General features: G+C 41.6%; 1 protein-coding gene across 2 annotated transcripts in view; it reads right to left on the reverse strand.

The window, feature by feature from the left end:
- B4GALT6 (beta-1,4-galactosyltransferase 6) overlaps positions 1–21753 on the reverse strand; it is a 165320-nt gene that overhangs the window by 17846 nt on the left and 125721 nt on the right. For both annotated transcript variants that reach the window (XM_086965679.1, XM_086965680.1), the window contains exons 5-7: positions 14761–14877; positions 10700–10887; positions 484–606 (exon numbers count right to left, since the gene is read on the reverse strand). In XM_086965679.1, coding sequence (XP_086821805.1) covers positions 484–606; positions 10700–10887; positions 14761–14877 — 428 coding nt within the window. The remainder of the gene's footprint in view (positions 1–483; positions 607–10699; positions 10888–14760; positions 14878–21753) is intronic.

The following is a 21753-nucleotide window of genomic DNA, read 5'->3' on the forward strand; positions in this document are numbered from 1 at the left end:
GACTCGGGACATTTTTATCTCACCATAGTTGAAAGGGGGCAGTAAGAGATGTGCAACACTATCACTTTATTTCACACAAAAAAAAGTTGTTCAACAATAAAAAAGTCAAACTTGAGAATGAAGCTACACATATTTAAACTTATAACAGCAGAATCCCACCGTATTATTTTTTGCCAAATAAAATGCGCGCATCAGGGCTTGGTTATAGAAACAGTGGTTTTATAGTAATGCTGTGAAGTTTTTTAAAATACCTTGTCAAGGTTTTGCGAAGTAATTTAAAATCTTTTATTTTTTGCATCAGCATTCTTCTGCAAATGTTTTTGTGGAAACTATTGTAGGCAAAGTTATGCAAAGTTTCTAACATCACCAACACTTAATTTGCCAACTTTGCAAAATTCAGTCAGAGGAATTTATTTCACACATCCCCAAATTCAATATGCGTAAACAGTAGGCTCAGATAATCTGTCCAGCAAAGCTTCTCACCTGTTCCAAAGATCATCATCTTCTCCTCCCCAGCCCCAAAATGCATTGGGAAACCCATTGATTTTTCGAAACTGCTCCACCGTCAATCCACTTACACCACCAAAGAATTCATTGTACGGAAGTCTGTGGTTTGGAAACAAAAGACTGAATTAAACTGCAAGCTCCACAACAAAATATTCAAAAGTGCTGATACAAAAACATTCAATTTATAAATATTCGGCAACCTGACTGTGTGCCTTTCTTCGTCCCAACCGGTTAGGTCTTTTATATCAGACAGTGCACCATCGGATCATTACTTGTGTCCTTCAACTGCTTACTTTTAACCACTAGTTTTTTTTTGGGTTAAGCACTACATGAGAGTGCATGTGTTTTCTAGCTGTCTCCCTCATGTACTTTTCTTCCCTGTGTGCTTCTCCTCCCAATCCCACACTGTGATGCACTCACTCGTGTGCATATTACGTGTGTGCGTTTCCCCAGCTCTATGTTGCTGTCACTCGTGCTTTTCGCATCCCAAACTCCCCATTGCTCTTGTATTGTGTATTTCTCCCCTGCCCATGTTCCTCTACCCAAGCCCTTTGTTTCATTTCCAAACCATATATATAAACACTTTTTTTTTTTAAGAGTTTGCGCTACTTTATTGGTGTTTATTCATCCAACTTGGATCTATAAATAAAAGACCAACACATGCCTGTGTGATTTTGTAGGAGCATGCATACGTGATCTGCGCCCCTACAAAATGACAGATGTCTGTGTCACAGGCTTGTTTTTTCTCCTCTTAAGCCACGCTGCAGAGCATTGCGAAACGTCATTGGCAACACTAATAGATCCCACAAGACGAAATGTATTGGCTTTGCCAATGCTTTGTTCTCCAGGTAACTGCTTTCAATGGATGGTAATCCTAAATATCGACTCTACCACCCTGCCTAACCATAATATTGAGGTCAGAATATCGTGAATACAAAATATTTTAGGTTAACCACTCACAACGACTCCAGAAAAAATGCTCCAGGAGTTGTGACCTGAAAGCTACAAAGGTTTCTTCAAGCAAGAGTGGCACATAATGCTGCGATGTTTGGGGGCGGCTAGGACAACTGTTGCCTGTGATTGAAAACAGATGGAAGACCCCTTCCCTTCCCCCCGCCCCCCCTCCTCTCCCCGACCTAACACTCACTGGTATCAAAAATGTTGAGTTCTGTTAGCAACGGAGTAACCTAAATCACCCACATATGAAATTTGAGGGGCTGTGGAAACCGAAGCTAGAGGTTCTGTGTGTAGGAGAAGCAGTTATGCTGTGTTCCCCAGGTGGAGGGTGATGGGCCTATTTCAAAAGAGTAAGCATTAGAGGACAGGGAGATTATGCCTGGAATATACTGGTAATATGACTGTCTAGATGTTGTAAGTATAGCTTGATTGTTCTTCAATCATGAGGGGGACGCAGTAAGGGCTTTTTCTTTCGGTAAAAAAAAAATGTTTTAAATTGTTTTCATATGCTTTTACATTGTATCTTTGTGTAAGAAATATAATATGTATGTAACTTTATGGAAAGAAAATGTTCATGTCTTAATTATTTGATATAAGAAACGTTTTCTTTTTTTAATAAATGTGATATTTTGATATAATCTATGGTCTGTTGGTATATGTGTTACTGAGGATATTTGAGTTTTCTAGACAGGTGTCTTGCTTCACTAGTTACATTCATATACAACTACACTTAAAAACCACAGAAAGGAATCTCCCCTTTTTTGCTATATTATTTCCCAGTCCTTTCTGGGTTCATCAGGGAAAACTCTCTTTTTCCGACTTTTTCTTTCGGTTACTGTTCTTATTTTGTACCTTACTTTTGAGTTAATGCCTTACGGGATCTTGACAGCTGATTTGTACAACAGCATAATATGGAGGTTTTCACTTATGCTATTGTCTATATTAACATTATCACCAAACGTTAGACAAAATATTGCGACTGCAGAAATACGGAGAAAGGAATAATTAAGAGTAAGCATATATTTGTTTTCTTTAACTAGAGGCACGCAGTGCAGTATGTCGGATAGTGAAGTTTCAAAGCTTGTGAATTACACGCCCCTCTGCCCTATCAGAAGCTGAAATAGAGCAACAAAAGGGTCTGCACCAGTTCCTTCAACCCTATTCACGCTTATGATTGGGAGGAAGCTCATGGGCCTGCCTTTGGTATGTTGCAGATGGATGAATGAGTGAGTCGGAAATCATGGGACAGCCCCTGGTACGTTTTTATTACTTTTAGCAGTCGGAGTGTGTTTTGCTGTGTGCTGGGGAGTGCATGTGTATGTCTGTGTGACTGTCTGTCGCGCCACAAATGTGTGTATATGTATGCTTTTATGCCAGAGCACGTTTAACCCCTTGCATGCTCATAATGGCCCCCCGCCGTCATGCGTCACTGCGGGTGTGTACGGAGGATGGCCGAAGGTCATCGGAATTCCGCCCACTATTGAAATGTCCCGCACAACTTAAAAATTTGCGCCGCATGCAAGGGGTTAAGTGAGTGCGTGTTCAATTTGAAAGCCTGTGAAGCAGTTGGAAAGGCCAGAGGCCAGGTGCTGGAGACTACTTTTGGGCTTCGAGGTGCCCAACCACTTTTAAAATCCATCAACCGCCACTGTCACCAGTACAATAAAATGCACCAGCACACTGAACAAACCGCATTATTCTCTGCATCCTCCTCCTCTAGCGGTATTTGGCTTAGTAATGCTCTTTAAATCTTCTCGCCTGCATGCGCTCTCCCTTACGCATGGTACGATCTGTACCCCTGAAACTGAAGCACACAGATCTGCAATACCCCAACACAAACCTCCCAATCTCTGCAGCAGAACACAAAACAGAGGGATATATACAAAGCACGGACAACAAACCTGTTTCTCACAACAAAGTATGCACCAACAGTAAGAACTGGAGCATAAAGCAATGTAAAAAGTGGTTCTAAGCATGGAGACCGTCAGAGTAGCTCACACTCTTTACTGCTGCAAAGTTAATGGTAGATACAGAGAGCTTACCATTGTCTAGAAGTGGTTTGGGAATAAAATGCAGCAGAAACACTTGCCTGTAAAGTTGGCAAGAGCTGGTGATGCAGGTGGGTACAGTCTGAACTCTGCTGGAATATTCTCAGCGACCAGGGAGTTTTGAAGAATCTATGTCAGAGGCTTCAATTATCTCCAATAATGAAGAAGGGTGAATAGTAATCATTTGCATGGGAGCAATGGGGCTATGCAAATGAGGGAATCCCTTTGCCTCTGCATTTGTGTCATGTAACAGATGCGTGCAAAGAAGCTGTCAGGAGGCGGACTAACAGTGCGTCACCTAAAAGGTGTGGGACTGACAGTACGCCACCTAAAAGGTGAAGGACTGATAGTGCACCAGGGAACCCCCTGATAGCAGCCCTCTTGAAGGGGAAAAATGGGTCCCCCCCCCCCCAGACATCCCCCTTGCAGGCGGGTGCAGTCACTCGCTGTGCACGCCTGCAAGGGTATCTCTAATCCCCCTCAAAAGTGCAGGCGGATTGCCGCCTGCACAGTAAAGCACGGAGCGGCTGCTTCAAAGCTGCTCCATATTTCACTTGATTGTGCTGTGTCCAGGGCAGCAAGAGTTTGCGTCTCCTTCTTTGCGCAGGGTACACCTTTTGAAAGATGCACCTGGCGCTAACAAGGAAAATGCACCGCATTCCATATTACGGCCCCCTGAGGTCTGTATGATCTGCCTGCATATGCTTGCTCAGGCTTAGTTCTCACTGCGGTCTACTACAAGGGGCTTAAAAGTATTTTATTTACATACAAATAAATCAGGTGGTCAAAGAAAGGCAGGTTTGAAAAACAATGTATCGCTTGATGGAAGTCTTGTGGCTACTGGGTGTTGAATGCAGTTGCCACCAGCATTATATGACTCGGTAGTAAACCTATTCAAACCTGGGCTGTGACCTACAGACTGCACAAGTATTTTAAGAGGAGCATTAACTATCTTTTCATGCATCGCTGATGATTGCACATTCAAAGTTTCGTTATTACCGCTGGGTACCTGTGGGCGCCAAGGAGAATGATGGGACGTCACATGCTGGGTTCAGGCTGCCAGAATAACTTTTCAGAGGCTTTGGCTGAAGAGTGCGAAAGCTATGAGCTGCAAGCCACATCTGCCCTAGGCATCTGTAGCAGGTGCATTCATCCATCAAAGGTATCAACATATCCTACCCCATTTGAGCATGCAGCATGTGAATAGCAACTGCAGAGATATTTTTGGCAGACATGGGGGTGGGCAGGGGAAGAATGAGACATGTACCAGATTCTCATTTCCATTATGCTAGACCTACATGTGCCTGTGCTCTCTGGCTATCTCAAAGTAAAGGGCAGAAAAAGGGATCTCTTTTGGAGTAAACCTCCAGATTTCTACAGCTGGGGGGTCGCACACCACACATTCACAGGTACAGCAACCTCACGACTTGAGGGGATCTTCTCTTGTATAGCTTGCCCCTGCAGTTATAGCCCCCTGTAACATACACAGAGATTCTGTAAACACCACTGCTGAGGGAGGAGGTGCTAGGCACTTACTTTTAGGGTGGCAGCTGGAGCATAACCTCACAGAGCAATCTTACGTGTTGAACATTGCTGGATTGTCATGAATGTTCCTGTAGAAACCAGGTCCTAAGGATAAACAGTGAAGGAGGGGGGTAGAGGTACAGTGAACAGGCAGCAGGAGAGGATACAGCAGTCAGATGTCAATAGTAGGTGCACTGACAGTCTGAACTATCTAACTGGCTTACATCATGGGGACTACTACCACGCACAGGTCCGCCTGTTGCGCAACAAGAAACAGTTATTTAACCTGGCTCCAGTCTTGCATCATCCGAGCACCATCAATTGATTACTTCTGCTTCCTTATATCACCAGGAACCAGTGTGCAGTGCTGCATGTAGGTGAAAAACAGAGGTGCGTTAATAGCTCTCCCGGCAGGTCCGAATGAATGTGTGCCACCCCATCGGATGTGTCAACAAGTGTTTAATGGTGCAGAAGCAATGAAGCCCAACTATCAGATCCAAAAAGATTCACAAAAGTGCTGCATTGCTCTTTTACGTACCCCCCAGTGTTCCACCACCTGGTGCAACATAGTCTGGGTGGTGTACAGAATGGTGCAATGCAATGCACAGCACATCTGCAGTAAGTTTCAGGGACAGGCTTGCTTGAAACGACAAACGTCAATATGGGCCCGCAAAAACACAGCCTCAGCACTTCCCAAGGGGGGCATAAGAACTCTGGAAGATGATTATAAATGACAATTACAAGTGGACCAGGGAGACCCAAGGGTTCACAGCTGGAAGCCATTCAGCCATGAAGTGACCCCAGCCTCTGATCAGGAAGAGTGTTGTAGGGGATCTGCATTGTCCTGCTCCATTATAGGAAGCTTCCCCAGTGCTCTCGGCCTTGTGTGTCTGAAACTCTGGGGAAATGCTTGCCCTGTAATGCAGGGCTGTCTGTCCTTCAGAGGAAAAACTGACATGAAAGCCTCTTGCCCTTGAGTGAAATGGTGCCTTAGGGATCAGACAATAGAAATCCCTCCTCCATCACTCTAAATACAAGCACTGTCTCCAATGAGTGTACGGTTGGAGTTGGAATAGTAAATCTGACCTCCCCGTTCACCCTCCAAACATACACATTTTGCCCAATGCTACTGACACTTAGGTTAGAGATATATTAGCAGCACAGGATTTTGAACTGACAATTTGACACCCTCAAATATATAGATTTACCCGAATGGTGGTAAGATTGGAGTTAAAAGTGTAAATATGCCCTTGCTAAATATATAACCTTTTCCCAATGTTAGGACTGAAGGTGGAAAAAAGGCCCACTCACATTAATAATTACAATTTTTCAAAAATGTTTTTTACAATTATAAGTCAGACTTTATATGATAGAGATTGTTCAAACTTTATTTGGGGGTTTTGTTGATCCTGGACTTTAAATACTTTTTTTAGAGGTTTGTTATTTATTAAATAATTAAAGGTTTGATATTTAATAAATGACAATTATTTTTATTGGTTGAATGAATAATAAATGTGTTTTGAGATTAATGCATTTTTGTTCTAAAAATACATTCATTAAAAAATGTTTTTATTAAGATGCACTTTAATTGTAACATTTATGTTGCACTATTAAACAGATTAAAAATGCAATTTATTTATAAGTGATGAATAGGTTTCTAATTTTGTTTTAAAAAATACATTTCTATTTTTTAATAATGTAAAGATCAAATATATTCATATTATGCTGTTTGAGAAGAACAGTTTTTATATATTTATTTTATTGATCAATGGAACATCAGTAGTAACTTTAATGTAGATTAAATATTTTTAATTACACTATTTTGTAGTAGATAGTTTATATAATTCTAATGCCAATTTAATATTTTTACAATATCGTACTCTATTTTTTGTGGTAGTTTTTTAAAAAACGTTCTTTATCTATGTTGATAAGATATTGGCTATTTTGGTCTTTTCAATAGCATGTATTGAACATCTATATTCTTCTAGATCTTTTGCCCTCAATATTTCTGTTGGTCTATATTTTTCTAGTTGATATATAGGACTATAACTCTTTCAAAAGCAATGTCCCATCACTCACATATGTAACACAAGACTTCATTTATTGAAGTATGGAAAACAATGACAGATTCGTAGGTCGAGTCACTAGGTTGATTTACTTGATTTTATGACACTTAAGTCTGACAGGTCAACGGAAAATGTAAGGCCTGTTCGATACTGGTGCACAATAGGGCTATAACGAAGAATTCATGCAATGTCATCATGACAACTTAGAATACAAAATATGAAGAGCAGCCCAGTGAAAAATGAAAAATTCGAGAAATAACCTGAAACGGGCTTCTTTTTAATAAACAAACACGGTCAGATATTTTCGGAGGACTTGAAGGTGCTGGATTATCGTAAGAGCAATCATCAATCAGCGGGAGGTTGTTGCAGCATCTGTGATTCCCTGTAAATAATCTAAGCCAGTATTTCACACCTAGGAGCATTTATGCTATTTAGATTTTTGGTCATCAGCTAAATTAGCCAATAAAAGATAGAGTATCCCTGCAGGCATGGAAAGCAAGAATTTGGCACACACTTTGCACTATTTATTAAGCCGTTATTAGGAATTACCAAACATTTAGTGGAGTGGCCAAGAGGTTTAGGTGCAAAACATAGCCATAGTGCAAATTAATGAAGGTATCTGGTTGCAGATCTATTTCACAACGCTAGGCGCAAACGTGGGTACTCTTACCCATGATAAAATTACCAATTCACATTCTGATTCTAATTGGTGTTGACAGCACCACCCGGAACTGGTGCAATAAATGTCAACATTTGTTTAGATACTATCCTGTTAAAATTCAATTTATATGAAAGTGGGGGTTATAAAGTGTTGACCGTGTGACTGCTTGCATGCACCTAAGCTCCAAATTATGCTAGCTGTACTGAAAGTGTTTCAGCCTCGAAGCATCATACATGTTAAGCAATTTATTTGGAAAATACAATTATTCTACACAGCGGACCCCTTGCTCTATAAGCCTCTATCCTCACCCTCAACTACTTGTTGTATGGCTAGGTATATATTGGTTACAAGCATTAATCATGCAAGCATAAATGTGTTTTGTATTTTCTTCACAAAAAAAGTTAAATGTGACTGATGGGTTATTGGTTGAGGGGGTGGAAGCCCCACTCAGGTGTCAACCACAATCCTTGTCATGGTTTGTCACTAAATCAACCTGTGCTTAACCCTCTGGTAGCTTGGTACCAGAGAAGTCAGGCTTAACTTTGAGGCAATGTATAAAGTATTTATGAAGCACACAAATAGTAATAAAGTAAAAACCTAAACACAAAATCCGCAAACCAATCTCGAATAGAGTACATTTTAATAAATAAAATGATACCATAACAAAAACCCAAACAGTAAAACAGGAGATATTCAAGTTCAAAGTGTATAGTGAAAATATCGTCATCTGGTTGCACTATACCTGTGAACATCACAAGTTCAGGCTAACCATGATGGAGCACGGTCCGATACTGGCATCAGGCTGTCGCTGTTACGTGAAAAGCAGTCACTGTAACTTAATGTTGGTAGGTGTTGTGGGTTTCTATCTCAGAAAGTATCAGAGGGCTCCTTTTTTTAACCGCATTAACAGAAATGCCTGGTGGGCCACTCTTAAGGAGGAGAAATTGTCTTGCTTTCTGTCACAAAAAGAGCTGCACCCCTATTCCTGCCTCTTACAGTGCGAGGGAAATGCTTTACAAATGTCACATCAAGATATTTTCTGTGCAGGATAATATGGGGATGTCTGAACTGGGGTGGCGGAGTGAGCTAAAGAACGACTATGGATTAAACCCAGATCAGTTGACTGGGGGCGAGTGCGTGCAATGTTTAACACTCCGTCCATCATCCCCTTTGGTTTTACTTTGTTCGCCATAAGTTGACAGGGTATGCCCAAACGTGGGTCCCTTGCTCACTTTGCCAATGGATTCAAGCTAGCCTGGCTAATGACAGCTCATTAGCCAGAAACCGGTCCTAGGATGCTTGTTTCCAGTCCAGGGAAGACATGGCTTGGCAGTTCAGGCCGGACTGTTCTCATGAGGCACAGGGTCAGACTGATTTACATATGGCCAAGTCTGAACCGGGGTGGCGGAGTGAGCTAAAGAATGAGGATGGATTAAACCCAGATCAGTTGACTGGGGGTGAGTGCTTGCAGTGTTCAACACTCCATCCATCATCCCCTTTGGTTTTACTTGGATAATATACCTGGCATAAGGATCATCAGTCTACAACGTATTTTGGTCACAGCCAGAGCGGGGATTGAAGAAAGACCTTCTGCTTTACAGTCATAGTAACAGTTGATAGATGAGTGTCCCCCTGGGACACTGATGTGGTAAGAATCTCAGAAATTTCCCAAAGACAACTTATGATGAAAGCTGTAGATAGGGCTGGCTGCAATCCAGTGAGAGTGAAGTAAAAGTAAAGAAGCAAACTGTTTTAGGGTCAAACACTGGTTGGAGCAGAGCTCTTCGCATACATGACATGCAGTAGAAATAAGAGTACTGGTGTCACCTAGGGGGAGTGGGGGAGTAGTGGAGCAATGCATGAGTACAAGTCCTGTGCACACGAACCACAATCTTGAGTTCTTATGTAAGAACCAAACGAGTTCGGCAAAATGTTCAAATGAATATGGTCAAAGTCCAATGTAGTTTGAATCGTTATTTTATCGTGCACTCTTGAGAAGTACACACAAAGATACAACCAGCCGACACATGTTTCGTCACACCATGTGAAGGATATGACTCTTCAGGGCTGTAAGTGTTCTCCGTGGGAGATGCTGGCTGGAGCAACGCATCTCCACCCTGTTGGTGAAGTTTGGGTTACTTAAAACAAGGTCGATGTGCTACTTAAAATACTGTTGCTGAGAGGTATGGCCATTCTGATACCGCTTACTGATATTTGGGTTAACCACGGATTCTCAGCCTGACAATGGGGAATGATATAAATACACAAAAGATTTATTAAACAAAAAAAGAGTTATTAGGCAAAAGAAAATACACAAAAGATTCAGTTCTAGTGATATTTTGTCGATCAGGTGCCGAATCAAGGTGATCCCAGTCGGATTCAAGCAAGTGATAAAAATGTTAACAAACAAAAATTACTTTGGAAAGGTCTGTTGCACAAATTTTCATCAGTGAACACAACAAAGTGCTAGCCAATTAGTTTCTGGATCTACATTATTTTTGGGACAAGGAAGCAAACTATTCCCATTTTCCACATAGTGCACAATAATACATCATATGGCGGGGAAACAGCTGATGACACTGCCTCCCATCGTTTTTTACAATGGAGCACAATGCACTTTTTATGAAAAAATCATTAGGAAGCAAACTATTCCCATTTTCCACATAGTGCACAATAATACATCATATGGCGGGGAAACAGCTGATGACACTGCCTCCCATCGTTTTTTACAATGGAGCACAATGCACTTTTTATGAAAAAATCATTAGGAAGCAAACTATTCCCATTTTCCACATAGTGCACAATAATACATCATATGGCGGGGAAACAGCTGATGACACTGCCTCCCATCGTTTTTTACAATGGAGCACAATGCACTTTTTTATGAAAAAATCATTAAGAGTTAAACAGCTGAGTAATGAAAGCCCTTTACTTACATGTACATATATTTGTCTAGTTTAGCTGCAAAATGACGGGGCATCTCGCCGCATCCGTAGTAATTTCGATCATTTTCAGGTATGTGATCCACGTCATGAAAAATGACACAATCCCACTTTCGATCTTTCATGGCCTCTTTAAAGCCAACGTTAAAGAGCATTGCTCGGTTAAATGTCTGTGTTCCAGCCTTAAAGATACAAAAATGTAACATTTTCAGATATTTTCAAATGATAAGTGTATCAAACATTACATTGAAATGAAAGACAATGAATTTCAGCAATGGTGTATTTTGCAACTTAGGTGATTTCTTTGTAAATCAAAAGTAATAGTCTTAAAGCAGCTATTCTCCTAACCTCAAACTAGGTTAGATTAAAGAAGTTATTTGACTTTTATAAATTGGTACATCCTTCCTTACCTTCTACAATGTTCAAAATGTCAAGTGTTAGCTTTAGTGTCTTCGGATGAAAGGCGTACACAATAAATACATAATGTACAATTCCATTATGCAGGACGCATGGGTGGCTCCTCCGTAATGGCGGAGGAGCATCGCCCCACAGCCCGTGCCAGCAGACAATAAATTAAAGGATAATAACGCAATGCTATTATAATTTTATTTATGGTGTCTGAGCCCAATACAAAAATATAAGGCGGGCGGGGCCAAGCAAGTCTGAGAGGAGTAAAGTGCACTCATAAGTGTGCATGTGTGTTTGACCGATGCACATCGCACCAATTTTCTCTTGCCGACAGTGCCAGCCGCTTTTCCTCCTCTCCTGGGCAATTCATGATCAAGTTTGCGAACACTGCCAAACCAGAGCTGGACATATCGCCCTGACTTAATAAACAAAGGAGCTGAGGCAGGCACCAACTGGGCAAAGTTATGGGTAAATGTACTGAATGGAGTTTCCTGCAATTTTCATGCTGCTTGTGAGGCTGAACCAGAGGGTAGGTGGCACAAGGATGAGTTTCAGATGGATGACTGCCCAAGCAAACCAAGCAGGGGTAAAAGAATCCACCAGCAGATCTGCACGCAGAGCAGTCGAGCAGAAAACATTATTTTGGCCAGTCCTTTGTTGGACACCAGCTGGGTAAAGCCTTAAAGATTTTATTCTATAAATCCCCAAGTGAACTGATGGGTTGTACAAGGTTAGATTCTGATACACTGCGTCCAGAAAAGCAAAATGGAAGTTACTGCAGTAGTAATTCCCTCATGGAGGATACTATCCAGAAAGCACATGTATGTCTAGCCATATCATGCACAAGTATTTCACAACCTCACCACATAGATGCAAGGTTAAGTGAAAGAGCACAGTATGGGGTAAAAGTAACAGATTTAGCATGGAAAGAGTAGGACCGTGTGCTAGTCACTAGAAGCCCAGCAATCAGTCTCCACATAGGAAATAGCCTTGTCCATCAGATGTGTGCGCTCTGCTGGTAGAGCAACAAAAACGGGAGGAGCTTTTAATGTGGGCTCACGGGTAACACGTCTAATGGGGGACAAGAGTCTGCCAGGAAACGTAAGAAAATCCTGGATGACACTTCTCCACGGAGTGGTTAATACTTTCACGCTCAAAAGATTTATTACAACATAAAAACTAGTCATCGAGGAAATATGTGTGTTCTCTGGTAGTCCAGGAAGTGAAAGGAGTGGTGTCAATTGCGCAAGTGAAGCTGGGCGGGGTTTATGCTTTGTAAGTGGCAATTAAATGTCTACGAACAATTTAAGTGTAGAACGCTCCCGGCCCTTTTGTATGAGCTGGAGCTTTGCCAGGAGGTTTTATGGAAATTAATCTCCTAGGTAAAAAAAAAATAAAAAAAAGATATCCTGCATTAGGAACGAGGTTATTATTTAACATGCACACTGAAAACCATGCGAAACAGAGGCAATAACGTGTTTGTTGCACAAACAGCACAGACGCCCTTCTGTAATCTGGAAGGAGGCAGTTTGAAGGCACATTAACTAGATTTCTAAGTGTAAACATGTAGTTTCACAAAAGACAGGAGAGGCGATAGAACCAAAAAAACACCAGAAGGAAGAGACTTCATAATAAAAAAAAAAATAATAAAACTGCAAGGGCTTCGGGGTGAACTGAAACCATTTTATTGATGAGTTCAAAATTAAACACAATTACAAATTTGGCTGCGCATGTAACCTTTGTTAGGGTGAAGGTTCTAGTGCTTTCTAGGTACATAACTGTCACATAAGGAGTAATGCTGCTGCCCCAGCAGTGTGCCAGTGTTTCGTCTGAACTGTATTTATTGCAGAGTTGGGGGTTGTTTGCCAATAGGAGTTGTATGCGTTTCCTTCCTTCTTTTTGAACTGGTCTGTATGAAAGACGACTGCCGTGCTGCAGAAAGTTCGAGAGTGAGCCGATACTGAAGCACCTGCGATGTTATCAATAGACTTATGGCGCTGAGAGGAGAATGTGCGTCAGCTGGGAGTACGAGATTGAAGAGCAAGGAGTCCGGCGTAGAAGGGGCAAAAGGCAGAAGAGCCCCATTTTATTAGGCAACCCTGATAAAAGCCTTTATGCAGAAAGCACTTGTGGAAACTCACAGCGAGAGGTGCCCTGGGCCCCTCAGGCTTATCCTGAGAGGCCCACGATTCCCGAAACCCCCGGGTGAGTTTCACTCAACCAACCTGTGTCTTAGTCGGAAGGATTCCGAAGAGAGGCGGACTCAACAGTGTCACACAAGACTTGCCAGGTTTCCCACCTCTGAGCGGCACTGACGTAATGGACTCTCTTTCCCTTGTCAGCCTGCGGCAATATGAGATAATTGCCAGGTGTGAGTGAGACTACTGCGGGAGGAATGTGACAAATGTCAGAGCAGGGACACAAGGTGACGCCTGTTGGTACATTCATCTACAGGTCCCAAGGAAATACAGGTAACGCAGTTATAATCACCATGTTCGGGTGAAAAAGAGGATCTTGAAAAAGTTATGCATGAAGTTCAAACTCAAAACTAGTCTTTAGAAGCGACTGTAGTTACATTATGGGCCCCTCTTGAACGTAGAAAAGCAGCCTGGCCCAGCAAAATACGACCCGCATATTTCAGCCGCTTGTTTAGAAGTAAAAAAAGAAGGTTCAGCACCCAAAGAGCACGGTGTGGACAATTGTTTACATACAAGAATGCATTTGCTGGTCTTAAATGGAAATATTTTGTTGGGGTCGGCAGATATAAAAAAAAAAACTCAGTTAGGCAATATGAAGGCAATAGCAGCATGAAGCGATAGTTCAAGTAGAACATCTCTGAAGGACACTACTTTGACTCCCAGGAAGCTACAAATATTCACATCAAGTGCTGTATTACATAAAGTGCTACAGGGGGCGCAATGGAGGTTTGTGCCCAGCCGGAGGGCTTTGGAAAAGACAGAAGGGGCCTGAAGACGCTTGTGCGGCCTCTTCTGTAATACAGATAGCTCTGGTGCAAAAAGCACCAGCGATATCTTCAAGAGGGTCTTCCCTCATTTGCATGGGGGCGTGTCCCATGCAAATGAGGGAATCCCCTTGCCTTTGTGCCTGCACCGTATTACTGATGTTGGCACAAAGGCAAAGAAGCCCTCAGGAGGGGCACTGTCAGTGCGCCCGCTGATGACAGCCCTCTGGTGGGGGGAAGGGGGTCCCACTGACCTCCCCAGACATCCCCTTGCAGGCAGGGGAATATCTCTCTATTCTCCTTTAAAAGTGCAGGTGGGTGCCGCCGGCACAGTGAAACACAGAAAGACGGTAAAGCAGCCGCTCCATATTTCACATGAATGTGCTGCACCAAGGGCAGCATAAGTTTGTGGCTGCCCAGGGGAAAGCGCATTCCCCATAATGCGGCGCACTTTCAGTCACTAGGCCAGGCGCACCTTTTTAAAAGTGCGCCAGGCGCAATGAAGGTAAGTGCCTTTGCTTCGGCTAGATTGTGTGAGTCAGAGCCATTCTCTATAACAATCCTGCTGTTCAGTTAAGAGCTGCCAGAAGACACAGTAAGACACCACAATGAAGGAAACCATCACGGTTTTGTGAGCCCACCAAAATAATGGTCAACAAGCATAAGAAAGTGATAGTTTTCTTACCTGCTCAATAACGTAGAAGGCAAACTCCAACCGTTGGCTTTGCAGCATTGGTATCAAGTGCCGGAAGAAAATGGGAAGGTGCTCATGACGGTTCCGAAATGGGATCAGCACTGCCACCTGTTAAAACACAACGGCACCTTAATAAAAAGGCAACGGCCAAGGCAATCAACATCCATACTTTACCAGGGAATCATTAAGGATGGCTTCAGTAGATTTTTAAAGAATATTGCAGTTACACCACAAAGCCAGTTTTGCGCAAAATGGAAATTATGTATTTGATCAACATGCTACATAAAAGACTCCAGGACACTTCTGACATGTAGGGGAAACAGAAAGCGGATTTATTCGAACATAGTTTGTAAAAAAATGTATAAAAGAGATTACAATTAATATCACCCCCCCCCCCCCAATCAATAATCCATCCCTCTGATGGATAACAAAAAGTATTCCTTCCCCACCGGTGAAAGCAGGGTCCATAGCAGAAGATGGAACCAGCCATCGTTGACCAACATCAGACACCTGTGGCCTACCAGCATCAATATTACAGACATGTTATGTTGAGAGTGTTCAACTGCATTAGACCAGACGAATGGTTCTTTCAGAAATCGACTATTGGGCTTAGATGTAACTTGTCAAAACCCTGAAGGGTGCTCATATAGAAAATGTTGGAAAATTATTTCACCTAACTTTCATAGTGGTCAACTATAATTTAGATTAGCGGAACAGACGAACCTGGTTCACATCCAGACAACTGCTCACTACTAAACCTTACACGGACACCCTTACACACACAATAAGAATGACTCAATCAACTTAATTAACAGTACCATTTTCAGGTAGTCATGATATGAAGGCACCGCCTTATAATCAATTTGAAAATGATCAGTTTAGTGGAGAAAACCCAAATAGTGTATTTGCATGCTGGGGAATAACACGCATTGCTAAGTCTGAGTTGGGGCAAACCTTTTTCAGGAAGATGCCTAGAACCGCTCTAATGATGACTGGAGGAATCTACTCTCTGGAAAATACAGAAGAATCGACTTTTTCTTGCCGAAGGCCATCGCAGTGGGTGAGTAGAACCAGAGTTCGTTTTCACCTTGTAGGCAGGAAAATGTAGGTCAATGGCGCGAGTATAAACCAGTTAAATGTTTTGAAAACAGCAGCGCACCCAACTAATGTGAGCGTGAGGCCTAAAAGTGTGACAATTATTTGTACAATGCAATATTTTGCAAAGGCCTTAAACCCACCTGTCTAGATGAATGCAAACATGAGGAGCAGGAAAACGAACTGAAAGTGCCCTTTAAAAAATAAAAGGCCATGTTTTCCACCAACTCGTGCAATTAGTAGGTTCTAGATTTCCCATTTTTGATAACTTCTTTGATGACAAACTGTACTTAAAAGCACATCCCTCTGCATAACATACAACACATACATTACAATCAGACGGCAACAGAGGAAAAAGTGGAAATACAAAAACATCCAATAACGAAATGTAATAAGGGTAGCACAAAGGAAACATGGTTTAAAAAAAAGGTACTTTTGGGGAAATTGATTAAACCAAAATGTGCAACAGAAGGACAGATTAAGACCTAGAAGATGACGGTTAAGACACAAATAAGTTATTTTGAAACAATAAACATATGGTAAAAGGTACAAGTGATTCAGCTATAGAGCAGTAGCTGAAATGACAGCTGAAAGTTTGCAAAGCAAAACTATGGAGAGTCAAACTCCCGCACATCTGTGGCTGCACGAAGCATGTATATCCCTAACAACCTGACACCTCTTAGCCAGATACAGACGACAAGACCGGGCAAGTGGCTTGTAGGTGATTTGTAGTGTAGATAAAAACAGAGCGGATGACCCCCAAGGGGATTGATGGAGCAGGGTTTCGCAAAAATTAAACCTGCTCAAATGGATACCCCCTTAATACGTACTAAAAGTAAGTAATTGTAGTAAAACTAACAAACACAAGGAAATTACTGTGCACATGCCAGAACTAACACATACATAATTAATATTGTAATAACTTTTGTGCTTTGACAAACGAAGAAGTTGTGTGAATAGGCAGAATGTGCATCATTATTTCTGCATGTTGCATCCTGCTTTAAAGTAATAATTAATGCCACTTTTGCACTAAGCTTATGCGAGGTAACATTAATGGGGAATAGTGTAAGGTGGGTGGTAAACAGTGAAGGTTTCATTATCATATAATTAATATATGTTCATTTTCATTTACTTTAATGAGCTGAATGAAGCAGCCATTTTTGTAAATTTGGTTAATGTGGGAGAGAGAGCTTCAAGGAGCCAGTCCGTTCTGTCATGAGGCAAAGTAAGACGCGCTGTGCAACGCTGATGAAATGAAAAGGGTGAAGGCTAGTGTGTCAGATGACTGCCAATTGTTGTACCCAGGCGTGGACCAGAGATGCACACTGCGGAGGAGGTTAGTGCATGAAAGAAGAATGTAAAATTTTGTATGTTATGTGGAGAACGGACTAAGATTTAAACCCTGGGAACTAATATAATACAAAAGAGTTGTTGAATTAAAGGTGACATCGCCACCTCCCAAACCCACCAATCCCTGTGCAAGTTTGATGATAGTTTGCAACAATTGTGGGATGGACATGTCAATTTTAGAGTATAATTGGGGTAACTTTAGGGGTGTGGTTAGAGCTTAGGCTGACAGAGGGGAGATGGGTCGCTGTCTGTCGGTTTGCAGAGAGCCCTAACTGTTCCTGACCTGTCTTTATACCCTTTGTTTCCTGATTCTGTTCCGGGGACCCCTCACCATTCCCTAGGCTGTGGATCTCCTACCAACCAATAGATTTGTATTTAGCCTAAATCGTTCTCAGAATTGAAATATTAATGTATTTTGTCTCTGAAACTTTGGTCTCTCCGACTATCCACTCCGTCAAATATATATTGATATTTATTATTTATATGAAACTATTGTCTCTTCATCTATCCCCTCAGTAGGTATATTAGGTTTGGCATAAATATTTGCTGAAACTTTTGTCTCTTACTCTATCTGCTCCTTCATTGCATAAAGTTATTGTTTAATTTGGATGAGTTTGATATTCTATGTATATATAATTGCTTCTTTCGTGAGATTCAGTGTTTGTAATCTGTGACCAAATGCAACTGAGCATTAACACTTGGTATTGGAGATAAACATTCATTCTAGACTTTAACGAGAGTCTGTGATAATTTTTAATTACAAAATGTTTGGTAAGTTATTAGTCATCATTGCCTTCAACTAATTGGTCCATCGACCAAGAGTATCGGAGGATGCCAGTTAGCGATCTTGTGATATGCTCAGCGTTTTCCCTTTGGTACTTTAGGATCTTCTTCAAGTGGCAAGAGGCAGGACTCGCAGGAGATGTCGTCGTGATGATATGACCATTGACATTTAGAGTTGAACTGGGGCTAATGTTGAAAGGGTGCCCATTTCATTACCCACTTCTGATATGTATTCTCCGAAGCCAAAATCTGAAGGAGGACACACAGAGGGTCCAGGGTGTCAGGCATTTGTCGTCAGTCTTCAAGTTTCTGCTGGCGAAACATGAGCTGGTTTTTCTGATGTGTTTGAGCCAAAATGGGACAGTGTGGACCTAAACAATGTGAAGTAAACACAATGAACTTTGAGCTGTCTTGGTGTATATCCAAACTCGATGGCAGAAAAAGCAATCCAAGATGGTGTCCGTGTCTTTATGCGTTGCGCACTCAGGAGCAGTCACAGCACCTCTTCTGATTCGAAATACTTCTTGGAAGAAAAACTACTTCCAAAACTCAGCTCAACACTAGATGGCAGGAATAAGCAGAGCATGTGAATTTATAGTCACAAATGCTACTGAAAACTAATTTCAGAACTACTATGACCAGTTCTAGTCTTCTCACATAAAAAACTAAAACATCCCTGAAAATTAAAAAAATCAACACCTTGAAAGGTGTGACGATATGTTGAGAAGCCAAACCTTGCTATGAACTGCTCACAAGAAATGGCTGCAAAAGTAAGGATAAAGGGACACTCCTTCTCTGCACTACTGTCCATTGTGATAAGCTCATTTATTTTATAAAGCGGGCAGAAAAGAGCAGTGCCACTAAGAAAATATGCCTGTCACTTTAGTATATTTTAATAAGGACATTGAGTTGCATCTATCATCATCAACTTTTATGGTTTTCTTGTGAAAACCGGAGAAAGTCAAACCATAAAAGTTAATCGCAGTTGGACCTCAGCCTAATTGCAGCCCTTAAAAAGCTAAGAACATACAATACAGAATTTTAAAGAACAATTGTAAAAAGATAAAAGTAGGTCTAACCTGCCTAAAGCTAGCTTTCTTGAGAATGGGGATAATAAAAAAAATATTGTAACCTCGTAAAAACTACAACACATTAAGAAGTGCATCATATCCTGTGGAGACTTTCTGTGGCAGCCACAGGGTAAGAGGCACAGCCCTCTGTATACACCAAGGGGATGGGCCAAAAGATTATGAGAGGTCCAGACGAAATAGAGTCAATAAAAAACGGTTGTGGTAACTTTTGAACCATAAAAGATAGGGCTCAGTTGACACAGTCCTCAGCAGGGAGTAACCACAAATTACTGCAATATAGGGACAGTGTGAAAGTCACTTCCAAGCTCATTCTTTGCCACGGTCACGGGCCCGGCTGGGTCGGAATTATCACCAGCTAAGCAACCTACTAGTTTTGATACAGCCACATATAGCCCTGAGGATTCGCAATAGCGATGAATCCAATTACAGACTGTGTGGACTGGAAAGCTTCAGTTTTACTCTGACACAGTGTGAGGTCACTGTTGAAATTTTCCAAGGCCAGAGGAGTTTGCAGGCTAGGTGTTGGAGGGTGGGGTTTATGTGATAAATGAAAGAACTACATAGGATTGCAAAAAAATGCTTCATTAAATGAGGCAGACAATTTATCAGTTATTGCCTGGATTCATGCGGCTGGAGGGTGGATAATCAGACAGTGAAATGAAGTAATATGGAGGTAAGGCTGCCTTTAGAAATTCAATGAAGACCTCGTTCAAAAAGGGCTTCTAATTGTTTTTTTCCTGAGCACGACAGTTTAGTAGATGGTAGGTGTGAGGAGTGGTACTGCAGTTTCTGCTGTTCATGGTGAGGAACTTTCTACACAGGGCCTGCCCCTTTGTCCGTTCCAGACTGCTGCTTTAGAAAGGCTCATGACAGCAAGGTGCAGACATTTCAGACTTCACTGCACCCTGTGTTGGATACTCCTGTTTTGAACCAGTCCCACTGCTACCTTTTGTGAGAGCCATCATCCTGCACTCAAGCTGTGTCTGAGGAAAGGACACAAAATGACATTCTGAAGAGAGCCGGTTCTTAAGCTTTAGACAACTGATCCACATCTCACAAACATGACCCAAACCACAGACAGCCAGTTTCCAAGAGGAGAAGAGACATCACCTAAAGTCTGAACATTGTACTAAAAAAAGTCAATGAATGCGAGAAAAATGTGTGATTCAAAAATAGTGAACTTTTGTTTTAATTCCTGCTCAATTAAAATCCTACTCCCATTTTCTCAATAATATCATTTGCCTTCTGCTGTTATTTTCCTCTTTTCTGTGGTGTTGTGAGGGAAGCATGTATCAAGTGGTCACTCTCCATTTCTTGCATAACACTTACACTCACAGTGAAGATGGCATTTAAGCACCGGAAAGTTAAATGAAATACATTCCCTGTCATTAAAAAGATGTTTTTTGTCTCCGACTGTCCTATTATTCCCAAAGGCAAAAACAAATTCCAACCTTTATTTATACTACTCATACTTTGATCTTGGGACCTGGCCATCACCAGTCTCATCATTGCTCCGTACTTTGCTACACAGCAGAATAATCTAAACCGGTTGTTTAGATTGGGCCTAATGCAACCGGCAAGGTACTGATCCGAAGAAGTGTCAAAAATATAAAATGTCACTACATGCTAAAAGTACTGAGTTAGTATTTAAAAGAGTCCGTATTAATTAAGAAATAATATACTGAAATTTCAGAATTTACACCAACTCAATAATTCCATACAGTATTGAACAGAATACCTGACCTATAGGGACACGTCTTTCAATTTGGTCATGTCTATTAGTGGTTAAGGATCTGGGTACAAGTGAGCTATCTTACCCAATGAAGAAATCGGAGAAGAGCTCCCAAAGATTGAGAGGGAAGACTCACTGTGTTTTCGTTCACGACAGAAAGTTAGTCTCTTCGACCCATTCCCTTGAAGAATCCAAGTATTATCCAACAGGTACAAGGATCAACGGAAAATCAATCACTAGGTTATGTTTCTTTGCTTCTTAAAAGAGTAGGACACCCATTTAACAGAAGTTAGTTACTTAAAGAATATAGGGAAAGGGAGTAGTGAAACTTTGCCACAAAGATACACTATACGTAGTGGAATTGTATTGTATTGTATAAGAGACTTATATAGCGCAAAACTGTCACCCTACGGGTATCCTGGCGCTTGGATCAGAGAGAAGCCTGAAAAAGGAGAAATCAGAGTCAGCTGTTTAAAGATATGTTTTAAAGCCCATTGCTTGGGAAGAGCCAGGTTTTCAGGCTCTTCCTAAAGCCAATCAACGAGCTAGCCTGTCTAAGCATTAGTGGCAGTTCATTCCATATACGGGAGGCCATCACACCAAAGGCTCTACCACCTTTCCGAGACCTCTTGAATCTGGTTATCAAGCTGGAGTGAGAAGACCGGAGCTGCCTGCTAGGATTATACCAAGTGAATGTTTCCTGTAGAGGAACTGGGCCCAGACCATGTACTGCCTTATATACAATGCAGAGGGATTTAAAGCGAATTCTCTCCCTGATGGGCAACCAATGAAGATCTCTTAGGGCCAGCGTCGTGGAGGATCTGCGTTGTCTATTTAGGGCTAGTTTTGCTGCCATCGATTGAACTCTCTGCAACCCCTGTACAATATATTATGGTGCTCCCAAGTACAGGGAGTTGCAGTAGTCCAATCTAC

The sequence above is a fragment of the Lissotriton vulgaris genome, chromosome 4_1 (genome assembly GCF_964263255.1).
Source record: "Lissotriton vulgaris chromosome 4_1, aLisVul1.2, whole genome shotgun sequence".
Lineage (NCBI taxonomy): Eukaryota > Metazoa > Chordata > Amphibia > Caudata > Salamandridae > Lissotriton > Lissotriton vulgaris.